This window comes from Euphorbia lathyris, chromosome 3 (genome assembly GCF_963576675.1).
Source record: "Euphorbia lathyris chromosome 3, ddEupLath1.1, whole genome shotgun sequence".
In the NCBI taxonomy this organism is placed as follows: Eukaryota; Viridiplantae; Streptophyta; class Magnoliopsida; order Malpighiales; family Euphorbiaceae; genus Euphorbia; species Euphorbia lathyris.
This window is the reverse complement of record NC_088912.1, coordinates 57904650-57923452: the sequence shown is the minus strand read 5'-3', so window position 1 is coordinate 57923452 and position 18803 is coordinate 57904650. Positions and strand designations below refer to the sequence as shown.

The following is an 18803-nucleotide window of genomic DNA, read 5'->3' as shown; positions in this document are numbered from 1 at the left end:
GTTGATATCAATTTTCAAGGCAACCTCACCATTGACTCCTCTATTCTTCCTCATCATATAATGTATAATCTTAAAAGCCACCTGCACACTATCAATTAAGGACCTACCAGGCACAAAGGCTGACTGGCTTTCAGAAATGACCGAGGGAAGTGCATCTTTTAGCCTGTTGGCTAAGACTTTGGCAATGATTTATACAACACATTGCAAAGAGAGATAGGTCTGAGTTTAGACATTCTTCGTGGATTCTCACACTTAGGGATAAGTGTGACAAGGGCATCATTCAGATGTTCATGAAAAGCTCCCCTAGTAAGCCACTCACAGCAAGCATGAAAAACATCTCTACCAATTAATTGCCAGTAATCCTGATAGAAACCTGGGTTGAGGCCGTCAGGCCCAGGTGACTTATCAGGGTGCATTTGATCGATTGCAAGCGTGAATTCCTCAAAGGTGAACTCCTTAACCAAGTCAGCATTCATAGCAGGTGTAACCGATTCAAGGAGCACTGTGACCGTATTATAGCTGGTCTGTTCGCTTGTCTAGAACAACTTCTCAAAATGCTTTCTTCACTACTTCACCCATACCAGATGCATCTGATACTTCAACTCCATCCTTATCAACCAAACTTGGAATTTTGTTTGTTTGTTTTCGTGCATTGACACTCGCATGAAAGTATTTGGAATTTAGATCGCCATTTCTAAGCTAGAACTATTTAGCTCTTTGGTACCAATAACTCTACTCCTGTTCCAACAACATATTCAACTGTTGACGTGCCTTATGGTACTTCTTAATTGACCCAGGATTACTGCAATCTCGAAGTTGGATCAAAACCTGTTTGCAATGTGTTATGTGCCTGGTGAAACGGGCTTTGAAGTGTCTACCCCACCCCTCCATAGCCGCACAATATGCAGATAGTCTAGAAGTGACGACTTCCTGCTTAGTCTGCCTCCAGATCCTGGGAACCAATCTCTCAAAATCTTATTCTTGTAGCCACACATTGTCGAAACAAAATCGGCTTCTTCATTGTTGCCTCATTTGTCCACACACATTTTGTAACTTCATATTAGGGGAAATGACTACACCATGCAGCGTAGCCAAATACCCTATCCAGCTTCTCACGGATCCAGAATCTCATTCCTTTACCTCTTTCCCAAGTAAACGGGCTCCCTTTCATCTTTAATTCCATCAAGGAGGTGTTAACGGCCATCTCAACGAACTAATTCATTAGAGTCTGCGGGTACACCGCACCACCAACCTTTTCCTTACGGTCAAGGATACAATTAAAATCCCCCAGGATAACCCAAGGTAATGAATTGTTTCTTGCAAGCCTTCCAAGAGTCATTATGTTTACCCCTATCGGCGTACCCCATAAAAACCAATTAATCTCCAGTTTCTGCCTATAACGTCCCTTATAATTGCTTCAATATGATGATCCGAATACGATTGTATATCAACCTCACTATTCTTCTTCCACATAAGAGTCATACCCCTACTGTGACCTCTTGCTTCCACAGTAAAACCTCCTTCAAAACCCAACTTCTTTTATAACCCATCCATTCGAACCTTATTGACCAGAGTTTCAATCAGAAAAACGAAACCCGGGGCGTGAGCTTTAATCAGCTCACTAAGAGCTTTAACTGCCCGAGGGTTGCCCAAACTCCGACAGTTCCAACTTAGGCAACTCATGACGCCCGATGGACCTAGGCCTCAGGTCTCGTCGTTTCAGTATTGGAAGAGACCTAAGTATCCAACTTTTGGTTAGAAGAATCTACTCCTTTGATATTGTTACATGTCGCGTTAGCCTCAATATTTTCCTTGTCTTTACCTGTGGATGCCCTTCTTCGCTTCCTAGCCTCAATGAGCTCCAATTCTACTTCCTCATTAAGCTCCATATCTACTGCATTGCCTTTTTCGGGTTCCTCCCCTCCATGAGTGACCATTTGAGTATTTCATTTTCCTTCGTTAGACCAACATCCCCTCATTCCATTCTTGTTGAACTAGCTGTTCACAGTACTACAACCACTTGGTTCCCTTAACCATTTTGAGACACTACCATCCCCTACCCGTCTGATAGGAGCACGCAAACAGTCTCCCCACTCTCTTGTTATTTCAGATAAATGCATACAGAATAACCTGTCGCAGAACCTATATGTGTGTCCCAGCAGACCACAAATGTAACAAAAGTTGCAGAGTCGTTCATATTTGAAATGGATGGACATGTTAATTGCAGACTTTCGAATCTTCTTACATCTGTTTAGAGGGACCCTTGTGTCAATGACAACCCGGATGCATATATACTATCTCCCCAGGCCACTATTATTATTCAAATCATACTTCAGGTAGTTGCCGACAAAATCCCCAATCTGCTTCCCTTTTCCTTTAGACATATAACTCATAGGTAAATCGTGTACCTGCACCCACATATCGATATGATGCAATTCCATTTGTTCAGGGAGTTCTCCCGACTTCCATCCTACAAGTATCAGCATGTTACTGTCAAAAGACCAGGGACCACCAGCCAAAACTCTGTCTCTATCAACAACATGGAAAAATTCGAAAATAAAGAGATTCTAGCTACTCCCTTGCCAGGTCTCTAAAGATAAGTTAACTTGGTCTTCATTGCCATAAAATTAACAGGACGCTCTGTCAAGAATTTGCCCAATAAGGACAGACCATTATCATTCGCCGAAAGTTCTTTGATAGCATTGGAGAAATTGAAACTGTCAACTTCGTTAGTAGCCAGCGCTAAATTCTTAAATTCTTTTTCCATATTTTAGCAGCCAGAGCACAACATAGTGTAGAACACCACAAGTCGAGCAAAAAGGAAGGCACGAAGACTAGACAATAGCCAAACAAGAACCACACACAAAAATGAAACCACAGCCGAACAAGAATCTGATACACAGCAGAATCAGGACCAAAAAGTGACACCACTACAGAACACATGGAAGGAATCAAAACAGCCAAACCATGAATCAAAACAGCCAAACTAGGATTCTACAACGGTGAACACAGAAACTAAATCCAATTTTCGAAAATCAAAATCGCATATAGGAGCCAAACACAAGCCATAAGATAGTAACAATCGATAGCCAGTCAAGCGCCAAGCAAAGCGGAATCAAGATTCCAAAATCAATTTTCAGGAAAGAAAATCGCACAATAAAGCCATATCACCAAATCGCACAGGAAAAGCAGTGAAATAGTAAAATACATGATCGCATGAATCAGCCACCATAAAGAAACGAGGGAGAATGTCAAAACAAAATCACGAACCACGCCGACAGGTACGGGTGGCAACGGGGTGGGGCGGGGCGGTTTGCATCCCCTATTCTGCCCCTAATATTTTCGGGATCGATTTCGGGGAATCCCACAAAAATGTTCGGGGATTTTTTGGCACCCACCCCCGCTCGTACGGTTCTCCACGGGTTTCGGGGAATCCCCAAATAAAATTTAAAAAATTCTCCAAATTAAAAAATTACCCAATCCCCAATTCACCATGTGTTACCAGTATAAAATATCAGTTTAGAGCAGCAATAAAACGAAATTATAAAATATAACTTTAGAACATCAATAAAATAAAATTAAAGTACTGATATAATAAAAAAAACTTAGCATTCAGTATCAAACATTCAGTACTGATATATCTAAATACATGTGATATACCAAGAGTAGCAATAAAACAAAATTAAAGTACTGATATGATAAAAAAAACTCAGCATTCAGTACTGATATATCTAAATACATGTGATATACCAAGAGCAGCAATAAAACTAAAGTAAATTGTTGTAGATGTAGATAATAGTATTAGTTAACTTATCACAATACTGATTATTTTTTAATCACATTTAAATACTAATTATCTTAGATATATATACTATTTTATTTTATTGTTTGGGGATTTTGTGGGGATTTTACGGTCGGTTTTGCGAGGACAATTTGCGGATTCCCGCGGTTCGGGGATAGTAATACCCATCATCGCCCAATTTTAATGTTCGGGACTAAAATTTCTCCCGCCCCCAGTCCCGCACCCCAAATTTTCGGTTTTCACCAACCATTTCGGTTCGGATCCCACGATTTTCGGTTTTTCCTTGCCCCATTGCCACCCCTACCGACAGGAGACGGAGGTCACCGACACTGCCACACTCTCACACCTGCGATGAAGAGACGCTCTCACTACGGCCGCTGTTGTAGGTCACGGAGAGATCGCACTATTGCGAGTATGTGTACTTCATTGACTTGATTTTTTTCTACATACAAAATTCTTATTAAAGTAGTTCATAATTAATAATTCTATATACAAAATTCTTATTTTAGTTCATAGTTACTACTTCTATATACATTTTTAAACTGTACTGGTTTCCAACAATTTACATTTTTAGTCTTATATATTAATTAAACTATTTTTTTACCCTACACAATTCTTATTAAAGTAGTTCATAATTACTACTTTTATATACAAAATTCTTATTTGAGTTCATAATGACTAATTCTACATACAAATTCTATTTTAATTCATAATTCCTACTTTTAGAAACAAAATTCTTATTTAAGTTCCTAATTACTACTTCTGCATACAAAATTTATACATTGTTTTAAAATATAAAAATAACTACTCAATCATACATATTTACATTGTTGTAATATATCAAAATAACTATTAAATCATACGCATCTAAATTGTTCTAAATAATAAAAATAACTACTTAATTATTTGCATTTTTATACATACCTTAATCTTTTTGGGAGCTTATTGTGAAATTGGAGGACAAAAACACCAACACTTAAACTTTAGTTATTAATATTGAGAAATTATAAGATTTTTGAAGATAAATAATAAAAATGGGATGAAGGATAGAGAGGTTTTTGTGTTTGAATGGATTTAATATAGGAATAGAAAATATAAGAAGTGGATGGAAATAAAGGAAGAGAAATGGGAATAAAGGAAGAGAAATGAGAATAAGGGGGAGAAATAGAAATAAGGGGGAGTGAATAGATAGTATATAGGGGGGTTTTAAGTTTGGGCATCAAACTTCTAATTCTAAACCAAAAGTTATACATATTTACGGTTCAAACCGTGAATGTGTAGTCACTGCTCCCTTGATGGGAGCAATGACTTTTATTTTTGAGACTGGAAGCCTGTCTTCCGGTCTCAAAAATAAAGAATATATCGGCAGGGTGTGGTTTTATCTACACTCTGCCCAAAACAGAAAGCGGAAGCCTGACTTTCGGTTTTTCGAGCTTCTAATTTCTATTTTTATATTAAAAAAAATAAAAATAAAATAAGAAATCGGAAGACTAGCTCCTGGTTTCTTTATAAATTGAAACCGAAAATTTAGTCTTTTCATTTTGAACCCGATTAAACAAATATTTCAGTGAACAAAATGTTCAATTAAAGCAAAATTTAATGAGCCCAAAATAAATGAAAAGTGGTTCGATAAAGATATTCGTAACCGGGGATCATTAGAGTTGCTACAAAGTTACTAGTAATTAGCAGTGTTTTTAATTTTATTTGTAGCAATCAAATTTTCCAAAATCGAGGCTTCAGGCACCCCACCCCACCCCACGTTTCTTACATTCAATGCTGCTACACTTGGCACAATATTATTCGACCAAATAACTAATGCCGTACTTCTGCTTTCGTTTTCTTTAAGAAATTGCAACTAACATTCAATCATCCTCTAGCTACCCTAGCCTTCCTTTTCTGGATATTCTGATATTCCTGCTCACTTCCCCTCTTCAATTTCTTATTCCCCTCAACCGTATCATCTCCGGTTATTGAACAAAAATTTCCCTAATGGGGACTGAGATATCGGAGCCGCTCTTGTTTCCTGATTCTAACAAAATTAAGACCATAGATTCCGAACAGATTCCTGATTGGAAGGATCAAATCACAATCAGGGGCTTGGCAGTGAGTGCTGTCTTAGGTACGCTTTTTTGCATTATTACCCACAAGCTCAATCTCACCGTCGGCATTATTCCCTCTTTGAATGTTGCTGCTGGTTTGCTCGGTTTCTTTTTTGTTCAGTCCTGGGTTGGATTTTTATCCAAATTGGGCATTCAAGTTGCTCCTTTTACCAAACAGGAGAACACTGTTATCCAGACATGTGTGGTTGCTTGCTACGGCCTCGCATTTAGCGGTACTTACTGCTACTTTTAAATATTACTACTAGGAAATGATTTTCTATTTCTGTCTATCTAATTTACTTTCCACTTTTCTAGGAGGATTTGGCTCGTATTTGCTTGCAATGGACAGCAGAACTTATGAATTGATTGGTCCTGATTACCCTGGAAACAGAGCAGAGGATGTTTTTAACCCAGGGTTGGGTTGGATGATTGGGTTTTTGTTTGTTGTCAGTTTCCTTGGACTTTTTAGTCTTGTGCCCCTCCGTAAGGTAGATAGACCGTTTGCTCTTTTCTTTTACTATTTAAAGTTTTGGGCAGATGAATTTAAACTTTTAGTTGGTCTTACTTTTACATCCCTTGTTGGGTTAAAATTGCAGGTTATGGTGATGGAGTATAAGCTTACATATCCTAGTGGGACAGCTACAGCAATGTTAATTAATAGCTTTCACACACACTCAGGAGCTCAGCTTGCTGGGTAAGCTGGATGGATGTATTACATCTTTATGTCATATATGTTTCGTTTCACTAATTTTCAATTGTAGGGAAATGCTAACACACTAATAATGATGTTGGTAAGAATTGTCAAAGTTGAACTAATTAAACTCCAATGAAACAACGTCCCATTTCCCATTAGTGGTTATTATGCAAACTATTTCCCAAGTTAATAGTGAGTTTTGCTATCTGTGTTCAGATCTTAATATGATAATCTTACCATGGATCTTTGGAAAGGAAGGGCTTCATAGGGATATGAGCTATTGATCTATAAGTGCCTGCTGCACAAGGCGAACTGCTTTTACAAAAAAATCACTGTAACTGGATAAGATTAGAACACTTTTTTCCATTACTGAACCTTTTCCTCTTCCATCACTTCCTCCATTTCATAAGTTATATTTTTGGAAGCTAAAGGATATTTTTGTTCAATTAATTTTAGTAGAGTGGTCCTCCATAAGCCTGCAGAAGTTGTTGTGGTCCCTCTTAAGATAAATATCTATTTACTCTCACAAAAGATTATCTGCCATTAAGTGAATGTTGATTTGTTAAGTTGTAAAATGAGAATTCACAGATGCATGAAATAATCTTTGTGCATGTATGTGTGCCTTCAGGAATATTTATTCGCATTTCATGCTGCTTAAAATATTTTAGTTGTGGATTGTAATTAATGGAAGTAATAATGGAGATATATTAAGGAAGAAATCAGCAAAAGAAATTTTCTATCTTTTGTTCATTGCTATGATGTTTGTTTGTTGTTATGATTTCCATTTACTGTTTGGTACTTAAAATAAACACTTCAATTATTATAATGTTGTACGTGCACATTCCGCATGTAAATGAGGGGGCAAAGCCTATTAACTTATAGGCTAATGATAGATATATGTGCATTTGTATTTATATTGTAGCATGCCAATAAGGGAATAAAATGCATTTTGCCGCTCAGCAAGGTCAAGATTTGAAGCCTTGATCTTCTTTTGTGTTGTATTTAGTCTGGTGATGAATTGCTTTATTTGATTTTATTTTTATCTAAATCTCGATTTGGAGTGTCAATCTTTCTCCCATGTCGAAATTGCGAGTCTTGTTTGTTCTATCCTATTGCTACTTCCAGAACCTATTTTCGTTCATTGATACTCAAAGCATCAATTTACAGTATGCTAGGTGTGTGGGATCTACTTTGTCCAGAAAATTGACATTTAGGCTATTAAATTGTTGAAATTTGACCATGAGTGAAAAATTAACCTTAAAATGGGAAATAGTTTGCATATTTACCACTAAATGGGATATATGTTTCATATTAAACATATTTTGGTTAAAAGTCCAATTGTTGCTATTGCTAATTATTATGTAGTTTTTTCAATTTCAACAATTTAGGCATCTTCAAAACATAATGATCGAAGAAGGCAAAAGAAAGAAAAGGAAGAGTCCTTGATTTTAACCTGTTTTGTGAATCTTATACAGGAAACAGGTTACTTGTCTTGGGAAGTACTTGAGCATAAGTTTAGTCTGGAGCTGCTTCAAGTGGTTCTTCAGTGGCATAGGGGATTCATGCGGATTTGATAATTTTCCCAGCTTTGGCTTGACACTATTCAAAAACACGTAAGTTTGATGTATTTAGTGTCTGAAACTGCTATTTGATACTTTGTTCCATGTTTTTCATTTCAGTACATAACGCAATAATATTATACAAGGGATTAGATTTGCAGATATTAGATTATGTTGTGCTTGAAATGTTTTGGTGATAAAGTTCGTGAGTAGTGATATAGATGCAGTTTCAAGTTTAAGCTGTATATTTGGTAGCAGTTGTGCATTATTGATGTGTTGGTCCATCTTCATTATCTTATTACTTCTTCATGTGATTCTCACTCTTCCTTCAGGTTCTATTTTGACTTTAGTCCAACTTATGTTGGATGTGGTCTTATTTGCCCGCACATAGTCAACTGCTCAGTTCTTCTTGGTGCTATCCTCTCATGGGGTTTTTTGTGGCCCTTCATCTCTCAACATGATGGGGACTGGTATCCAGCTGATTTGGGTGGCAATGATTTCAAGGGTCTTTATGGATACAAGGTGTAGTATCAGGATCTTGAAACTTAACTGCATTTTTTTAACAAATGCGACTTTCAATATTAATGGGGTTAAAAGCACCTGTTGTTCCTAAACTTTTCGTGTGTGTGTATATATATGGCATCTATTAGACATACTAGATGGAGATTAATTTGGAAAGCAAAGACACCATGTAAGCTTTCCGTGAGAGAATCACCTGAAATGTTTTTTCTACTATCTGAACTAAAGTACGGAGGTTAAAGTGCCACAAAGTGAACTTTTGGGACTGGTGAAACAATAACCCAACTTCAAGGGTCGTGGTCCTTGTGGATGCTCTTAATCCATATTGATGGGCCTTCAGAGAAAGCACTTGTTGGTATTTTTGCATGTCTATGGTTGCATGTAAGCTAAATATATAATTTTTGTGCCTCTTTGTCTATGTGCAAACACTCTATAGTGTTTATGTTAAAAGGTGGCGGAGTGGCAAAAATTCTAACAAGTTTATGCTTATGCAATTTTCACCCTTTTAACTTTTCATAATTTCTGGAAAAAGAAGTTAAATATAACATGAAAGAGACAAAAGCTACCATTTGAGAAGCAAGCATGCAAATTGATACTGATCTGATCCCTTCAAAACAACCCATGTGCACATTCTTATCTTAATTTCCTGGCGCCTCTGTAAAATATTTGTTTATATGTTCTGTGGTACTTCATCCACAACTATTGCTTTGTTTGCAGGTCTTCATAGCCATTTCTCTTATCCTTGGAGATGGTCTCTACAATTTGATCAAGATAATTGCCATAACTATTAGGGAAATATGCAATAAAAGTAGTAAAGAGAGTCACCTTCCTATTCTCAAGGAGGTTCAAGGTGAGATACAATATGACTTGGACATATAGTCTTGTTTGCTATGATCGTTTCAAATACTATGGAACAATTATGTTTCTTCTACATGTTCCTTAACTGTTAGTTCAATTGATATCCGCCATTAGGCTTCCTGCTTTAATAAGAAATGATGGCTTTACAGTCAATTCTAGTTTACACACCAAGTAACTGCATTTATTCAAACAATTAACTGAAGCTTCAACAAAGTTGTTTGAAAGTTGGAGATATCTTTCACTTGTTTTGCACCATGTTACATATTCCAGGGGTAAGAGGGAATGATTATGATATTTGTCAGGTTCCTTTAGTTTTAATTAGTTTTAATGGGGTAGTTATTTGTGTTATGTTTAATGCTGCTTCCCTTAGCTTTTTGCATTTCTTGATTATGTTTGTTAGCTTATTTTGGACTATAACGGGGAGTTATGGTAGCTGTAGAATCTATATCTATACTGTGTAACTGTTTATGACCTCAGCTGTGTATCAGCTGCTATTTAAGGTCATGCCTTATTCAGGCAAATCTATCAATGAGAAATATCTGAATTACGTTTTGTTCTATTCTCTCCTTCCTTTCTATCTTCTTCTTCTATTCCTAAATTCCTTCTAAATTTATACTAAGTCAGAGGAACATCTGATATTGGTATCAGAGACACTGCCCTCCTAGCCATTTATGGTTGATTAGTGAACCATAACAGCATGAAAAGCACAAACAACCATGGAATCTATTGAGCAACAGATTCAGACATTAAACACCAGGATGGGAGAGTAAGCAAAGAGTATAGTTGCCCAATGGGAAGCCATGAAGACTCAACTCCGAGATGGTCAGGCTGCTCAACATGAGAGGATTGAGTCCATTCTCCAAGAGGAAACCCAGATTCGGAAAGAGCAAATCAACTCCCATCAATCCCTTGAAGATCTAGTACAAATCTATTTCTACCCTGGCTAAACTCATTCAAACCGGTCTGAAACAAATTCTTTTCCTCATAGGGCTTCTACTTCCAATCTCAACCTTGAGAAGGGCATACTGGGTAGCAACCCAGGAAGCATGAATATGAGTGATCATACCATTTCCAAAGGCCTTTCCCTTAACAAACTTTTAGCCAAATGCGAGTTACCATCCTTTGGTGGAATTGATGTGGAAACCTGTATAAGTAAATTCTCTACATACTTCCAGTTATTTGAAGTTGCTAAGGAAAAAAAGGTAGAGCTCACTGGATTATATCTCCAAGGAAGAGTAGAGAAATGGTTCAGAAACTGGATTCCCAGTGACTTGGGAAAAACTTGTGGTGGAGATAGAAAAACGGTTCTAGGAGACTAAAGTTGAAGATGTAGTGCAAGTGCTTTCCCAACTCAGGCAAACTTCCACAGTAGCAGACTATTAGGATCAAATTTGAGGCTACCAAATTATGTATGAAAAAGGTGCATCCATCTATAATTGAGTCCTCTTTTGTCTCTAGCTTTATATCTGTACTCAAACTTGAAATTAGGCCTGCTTATGCAGCAATCGAACATGCCAAATATCAAGTAATCCATCTTAAGGATATTCTTGAGGCTTCACAGCCTCAAGAATATCCTTAAGATGGATTACTTGATATGAAAAAGGTGCATCCATCTATAATTGAGTCCTCTTTTGTCTCTAGCTTTATATCTGTACTCAAACTTGAAATTAGGCCTGCTTATGCAGCAATCGAACATGCCAAATATCAAGTAATCCATCTTAAGGATATTCTTGAGGCTGTGAAGCCAAAACCTACTTTTCGTTCACCTAATACCAAGATACTGTGTTCCTAACACCACTTCTAAACCTATTAACAGTAATAACTCTTCTAGTACCACAACAGGGTATAAAGTATAAACTGCCTGAACCAAAACCTCAATCCTACCCTGGCACCATTCAGAAAGAGCACTTGGAGCCTGCTTGAAATGCAGGGATAAGTATTTCCCTGGCCACGAAATGCACCAATAAGAAGTTGAATGTTTTAAATGTTGAGGAAACATGATAGAGAATATGCTAATAGGCATCAAGGGTAATGTAGGAATTGAGAGACATGTGGTTTAAGGTCTGATTAGTGAAGAGAGAGAGTTGTAGTTAGTGTATATATAGCAGTAGGGAGAGAAGGAAAGGGTATGCAAAATCATGTTGTTTGGCTTATTTGAGTTAGGGTCTGCTCTTTGAGTAGGGAGGGAAGAATATCTTCCTGTGGGGGTTGAGTTTAGGCTCAATTCATTCTATCTTTGTCTTTCATTTAATTAGCGGTGTAATAGTTTTTTGAGTTCTTCAATTGAATAGATTACTGTTTGGTAGTTTCAATCTTCTTCTTTGTGTTTGTATTTCGTTTTTATCATTTGGCGCCTTCTGTGTAAACAAAATGGAAACCGAGATGAAACCGAAATGGAAATCGAGATGGAGTTAGATATTGCTATTTGATCTTAAGCTTGATAAGCATGAAGAACAACGGAAAGTTCTGATACGTTCACTTGGAGATATTCTGCAGACAGCAACAAATCCGCAGAAGTATGCAGAACGAATTGCTGCTAAGATGGAGAATTTGGAGGCCAAGGTTCATAGACGATTAGATGAGCAACCTATGGAAAGTGAGTGTCATTCCTCAATTGATTTGTCTCTTCAGAAGAATACCAATTATATTGAGATTACACAAATGAGGACAATCACTGGATCTGATTTTAAGCTAGGAAGACAAACCAGCGAGCAGAGGCATGATTAATTCATGAGCCATCAAGAAGAAATTAGGAAGAAGATTCAGAGGTTAGATGATAAGATGCTGAAGCTTGAAGCTATGGAGGAGTTTTTGGATGGTAATATTCAGGGGCATTTGGAAAAACCTCCCACTATAGTTGAATCTAATGTCCCAACCACCGCATGGAGGAAAAATCTCTGGAAAAGGAAATTAAGGAGGAGGTTACAGAGGACCTCTTATTGCAGAATGTAGGTCCTTCTTTTCAACAAGGAGCTGAGGTAAAAAACGAAGCTTAGGAGGCAAATGTTACGGGTCAAAGTCGATATTATTTCTTCGAGGATTTCTTGCACCGGAGTCTATCAATTTTCGACCAATTTCGACGTCTTTCAGACGCCATCAGAACTTTGTTCGAAGACGGCATGCTTGTCCTGAAATTCTCCTATGCGCAGTAGTGAGATTGTTGTATCCAAGGATTCACCACAAAGGCCTTTTGCACGGAAGGAGTCCCACTGCTAACATGCCTTTTGCTTACCAGACACCTGGAACCTATTTTATATGGACACGGGACAAGGTAATCAATTAGGACACGAGGTAAATCAATCTCCATTTCTATTTGATACCACCATCTACCTTCCTTCTCATGTCTATTTTCCATGTGCCATGGCTTCACAACCAGCCCCATTTTCCTCACACTTCCTCTCAGTTGGCCGACGTTATTGGGTATTATGTGTCCAAGGAGAAAAAAAAGTGGAGTCATTGTACTACCACACCATCAATCAGCGGCTAGTGATGCTACGACAAAGGGTGGAGGTCAATTGGTACAGACGAAATATTTTACACCCCTTCATGTGATTGCCAATTACGTGTCCGTAATAGCTCCTACACCAATCTTTAATGATGCAGGTCAGACGCATGATTCAATTGGGCATTATAATTTTAGGAGGTACAAGACTGAATTGTTTATTTATGGTCCCAAATTGGGTATCTCTGGTCTCCAAGAATGAGAATGCCTATGGGGAGGAAGATGAAATTGTGTTCGACGATGTGGTGGTTGGCGAAACCAAAGAAAAAATTCTAGATGGTGAAATCAGAGAGTTAATCGTGTTGGAAATGGCCACTCTGACCAGGGAAACAAGGTTGGTATTAAAGCCCATTTGGTTGCATGAAGGATTACAAGGTAAGTCTATACTAATTTTAGTAGATAGTATTCATGAGTTAATTTTGAAGTTAGTGGAGCTCAAAATGGTATTCAACCATTTTATAATGGGGAACAGGTGTTGTATGAATATAAATTGGGACCCATATCATATGCACTACATGCATGTCAGATTATAGCTCTGAGAAATAGAATTAGAATGGGATTTAAGGGAAAGATAGGAGAATAGAGAGAAAGATAGACAGAAATAGAAAGGAATAGGTAGGATATTTGTGTATTCTTAATGATTGCTTCATCCTTACAAAGGCACTACATTTATAGAATAAAGGGAATAAAAAAGGACTATCTGATGCAACAGATAGTACCATTTCTACAGCTGGCTACAACTGGAATAACAACTTTCTAACAACTAGCTACGGGACAAATATGACGCACTGCAGATAAAGACTTCGATAACTAATTAAACTAGGTTGATAGGCAAATATCTTATTTGATCCTTTTACTCCTACGCTGATATGTAACAATGCATCTCCATGTGGAGCTCTATTCTTAATGACATGTTTCAAGCTAACCCAACACAAAACCTCTTCAAGAAAATTGAATCCGAATTTTATTTCACTGCTGAAAATATTTCCACAGCGCATTGTCCTATTTTCTGGATTTTCCTTCTCCTAATACCCAAACACTAAGAATCAATAGAAATTGTAGATTTTTCCAATCAATTCAGAAAGTTTGGGATGACGAGGAGGTGAGCTGGTTCAAATTTAGGTTCTAGCAGTTATATAATTTGCAATCAATTGTTCGATCTACCATTGAAGATGTTGACCATGTTGTTCAAGACAGTCTTATGGGCTGCTGCATTTGTATTCTACAGCTTGCCAACAATTTTTGGTCTTCCAATATTAGTTTGGCTCCTGTGGTTTCAATTAGTTTAAGGGAGTATCAATTGGCAGAGGATTGCCCCTATATTGATGCATCCAAGGATATTCATAGTGAGATAAATAACACCTATGTGATGATCAAGCAATTTTTGCTTAATTTGTTAGTGGGAGGTTTGACATCTGCTACAAAGAATAAAGTCAGAAGTCTTGTTTTAGAAGTCATGTTTGATGTATTAAAGAAGAGAGGACTACTTGTTGAAATTGCCAAGCTTTTAGTACTAGTTACCTTTGCATGGTATGAATTAGTTGTTCATATTGCTGTGTGGATGACCCAATCCTATGAGGACTACAAGCTACTAATTGACCTGGAAGCTAAAATTCCTTCCTTATCTTGCCATGAGTGCAATCAAGAAGCAAATTGGTGTGTTGTTGATGACAAAATGACAAATCCAAGCTTCAATGTATGATTTTGGGTGCACTCTGTCCCATCTCAACTCTGGTGGCAATCAGAGAGAAATATATAAGGAGAATATGCTAATAGGCATCAAGGGCAATATGGGAAATGAGGGACATGTGGTTTAGGGTCTGGTTAGTGGAGGAAAGGGTATGCAAAATCATGTTGTTTGGCTCATTTGAGTTAGGCTCAGCTCTTTGAGTAGGGAGGGAAGAATATCTTCATGTGGGGGTTGAGCGCTCAATTCATTCTATCTCCGTCTTTCATTTAACTACTAGTTCTTTGAGTTCTTCAATCGAATAGATCACTGTTTGGTAGTTTCAATCTTCTTCTGTATTTGTATTTCGTTTTTATCAAAACATCAGAGGAGGAATATGAGGGACTGTAGGATTCTGAGTTAGAAGAAGTGGGAGAAGAACACCCCAAGGAGGCTGAGCAGATAATTGTATCAATTCATGCTCTAGAAGGTGGAAGAATTGATGACACACGCAAGCTAAAAGATATACTGTAGAAAAAGCCTATTACGATCCTAATTGGCAATGGGAGCACCCACAACATTGTGGATAAGAAGTTAGCTAAAAAGGCTAAGTTGCCCCTGATCCAAGTTAAACCTACTGCTGTATCTATGGCTGATCGAAGACAGTTGATGGTCAGAGCCAAGTGCAACGATTGCCACTGGTCAATGCATCACAACATGTTTTCTTTTCATTCAAGGAGTCTTGGAGTTAGGGGACTGATATAATCTTAGGGGTAGACAGGATGATGAAACACACTCCAGTAACCTTTGATTTTGCCCAGAATAGGTTATTGATTCATAAGGATAACAACAAATAGAGCTTCAGGGAATTTCTGAGAAGGCCACCCTTAAGCTTATGTCACTTAAATCTGTAAACAGGTTAGTAGCAAAAGGGTGTAAAGAAGTGACCTTTAGCTTGTTTCCAATGTCAGTTAAGTCAACCCCTCAAATTCGGCATCCTTAGACACACACTTATCTCAAACAGATTCCCTTAATTCATCAATTTAGCCAACTATTCCAAACACCAACTTCATTACGCTCCAAGAGATCCCATGATCATGCTACCCTATGGGTTTCAACTGATCCTATAAACGTAAGACCCTATAGATACTCTAAAATTCTTTCCACTCGAGTAATTCAACCCAGTCACAACCCTTATGCCTCACCAGTTCTATTGGTAAAGAAGAAAGAGAAGAAGAAAGAGGGCACTTGGAGATTCTATGTTGACAAGGCTACTGTCAAGAACAGATTTTCTATACCTGTCATTCAAGAGTTGATAGATGAGCTAAAAGGGGCCAGAATTTTCACTAAGATTGACTTGAGGTCCTGCTATCATCAAATAAGAATGAACTTTCAGGATGTGCACAAGACTGCTTTTCAGACTCGCACAAGGCACTATGAATTCCTAGTGATGTCCTTTGGGCTAATGTTGGTCATAAACAGTTACATGGTACATCATAGATTCTACAGCTTGGCATAGAGCTGATGTTGTTCTAGCAGTTGAAACACCAATTCTAAATGCTGCAGATGCTCCTCAGCTGAAGAACTGTATACCACGATGTCATCAAAGAACACAAGCACAAATCTCCTCAAATAAGGCTGGAAAAACACCTCTTAGAGCAAAACTTACACACTTATCCACAACACAAGGGGGTAGCTGAACTTTTGGGGCTAGAGTAAACAATCCAGTATAAGAAAGGGGTAGACCACAAAGTAGCTGATGCCTTGTCTAGGCAGAGAGAGGATACAACTACGGTCTTAGCATTTCCATGGTAATCCCTTCCTGGCTAGAAGAAGTTCATTCTTCCTATGAAGGGGGCCATGATGCCACCAACCTAATCCAACAATTGATTATCCAACCCCAAAGTGACATTAGATATACCTTACACAATGGCCTCCTTAGATTCAAGCAGGGGATCTACGTTCGCGCTTCCACATATATATGTCAGGCGTAAGAGGGACTGATTATGATATTTGTCAGGTTCCTTTAGTTTTAATGTAGTTAATTCTGATGTTTATTGCTGCTTCCTTAGCTATTTCCATTGCTTAATATGTTTTTTTAGCTTATTTTGGCCTGTAGTGGAGCAGTTATGCCAGCTGTAGAATCGATGATGTACCATATAACTGTTTATGACCTTAGCTGTGTACCAGCTTCTATTTCTTATGCAGGAAAATCTATCGATGAGAAATATCTGAATTGCTTTCCATTCTATTCTCCCTTTCTTCCTTTCTATCTTCTTCTATTCCAAAATTCCTTCTAAATCTATACTAAGTCAGAAGAACTTCTGACACCCAATTATGATTATTCACATTCTTCAAATTGTTTTTCTCATCTTTTAATGTCAAACTTGCTTTTACAACACAACATAAATAGGAGGTTGTTAATGCCAAGATATGAATTTTAATGATTAAATAAAAAACAACTATAGTTATAATCCATCTTTCTAAGCTACAGGATTCATAAAGCTGACGTAGTTTTTGCTGAATCATGTACCATCACCAAGTACCTTAATCCTTTCAGTCTTATATGACTATTGGATGCATATGCAATTATTCCTATTTGAAAAAAAAAACTAATACTACTACTACTAATAATAATAATAAATCACGTGTTTGCTTTAGAGTAACAGTTCTTATGGTACATCTGTAGATGATGAGACTTCGAAATTGCAACTGGAACAGAAGAAACGGGATGAGGTATTCCTAAAGGATAAAATACCTTCCTGGTTTGCAGCATCTGGTTATGTGGGGTTGGCTGCAATATCAACAGCAATGATTCCAATAATCTTTCCACCCTTGAGATGGTATTTGGTTCTCAGTTCATATGTTATTGCTCCTGCTCTTGCTTTCTGCAACTCATATGGCACAGGGCTCACAGATTGGAGCTTGGCATCAACCTATGGAAAAATTGGTCTTTTCATCATTGCTTCGTTGGTTGGAACAGATGGTGGTGTTGTAGCTGGATTAGCAGCTTGTGGGGTGATGATGTCAATTGTATCTACTGCAGCTGATCTGATGCAGGATTTTAAGACTGGGTACCTCACTCTATCATCAGCGAAGTCGATGTTCGTGAGCCAGTTGGTAGGCACAGCCATGGGTTGTGTTATAGCCCCATTGACATTTTGGATGTACTGGACTGCTTTTGATATTGGTGCACCTGATGGTTCATACAAAGCCCCATATGCTGTGATATTCAGAGAGATGGCAATTCTAGGTATTGAAGGATTCTCGGAACTGCCGAAACATTGCTTGGCCATGTGTTGTGGATTCTTTGTAGCTGCATTGATTATAAATCTTTTGAGAGATGTGACTCCAAACAAAATATCACAGTTCATTCCTATTCCAATGGCTATGGCTGTTCCATTTTATATTGGAGCTTATTTTGCTATAGACATGTTTGTTGGGACAGTGATATTGTTTATCTGGGAGAGAATAAATAGGAAGGATGCAGAAGATTACGCAGGGGCAGTTGCATCAGGTTTAATTTGTGGTGATGGGATCTGGACAATACCATCAGCAGTGCTCTCTATTTTCAGGATCAATCCGCCCATTTGCATGTACTTTGGTCCTTCTGCAACTCATTGAGCGTATTATTATTACCTTGTGGCTTTGTTGTAAAATTGATAAAAAAATCCTTACTTTGAATTCTTGTTTGTAAATGTCAATGTGATGTGTTGTATCGAGAATGAACTTGAAAAAGGAGGAGGAAAGGATGTGAATTGTAAATAAGAATAGTTGTTATTAAAGCTGCACTCATTTTCCAAGAATGCACGCCGCCTTTTGACTCGCATAGGTTCGCCAGTTCTTGTATGGAATAAACTCTGTAGGTAGACTTTATGGTTGCACTTAGGGTGCGGTTGTGAGATCATAACAACTTGAAATGGAAATGTTCTTATTTATTGTGAAATATTAAATGACCTCATGATCTCTTAGGTTTACAACATGAAGTTACTCCTAACATGGTAGAGAACGTGGATTGGTGGAAACAACATGAAGTTACTTCCAACATCTACAAAAGGAAAAAAAATCACGATGAAAAGAGACAACTCAATACACACTCAACCA

The 18803-nt window shown here is 37.7% G+C and overlaps 1 protein-coding gene across 1 annotated transcript; it reads left to right on the top strand.

Annotated features, from left to right (window-relative positions):
- The first annotated feature begins 5643 nt into the window (after nucleotides 1-5643).
- On the top strand, nucleotides 5644-18526 carry LOC136222070 (probable metal-nicotianamine transporter YSL6). Its single transcript, XM_066009547.1, has 7 exons — nucleotides 5644-6134; nucleotides 6217-6389; nucleotides 6498-6595; nucleotides 8071-8208; nucleotides 8487-8676; nucleotides 9391-9523; nucleotides 17389-18526. Exons 1-7 carry the CDS (start codon nucleotides 5792-5794, stop codon nucleotides 18321-18323), a joined length of 2010 nt encoding a protein of 669 aa, XP_065865619.1. The 5' UTR covers nucleotides 5644-5791; the 3' UTR covers nucleotides 18324-18526.
- The last annotated feature ends 277 nt before the right edge of the window (nucleotides 18527-18803 follow it).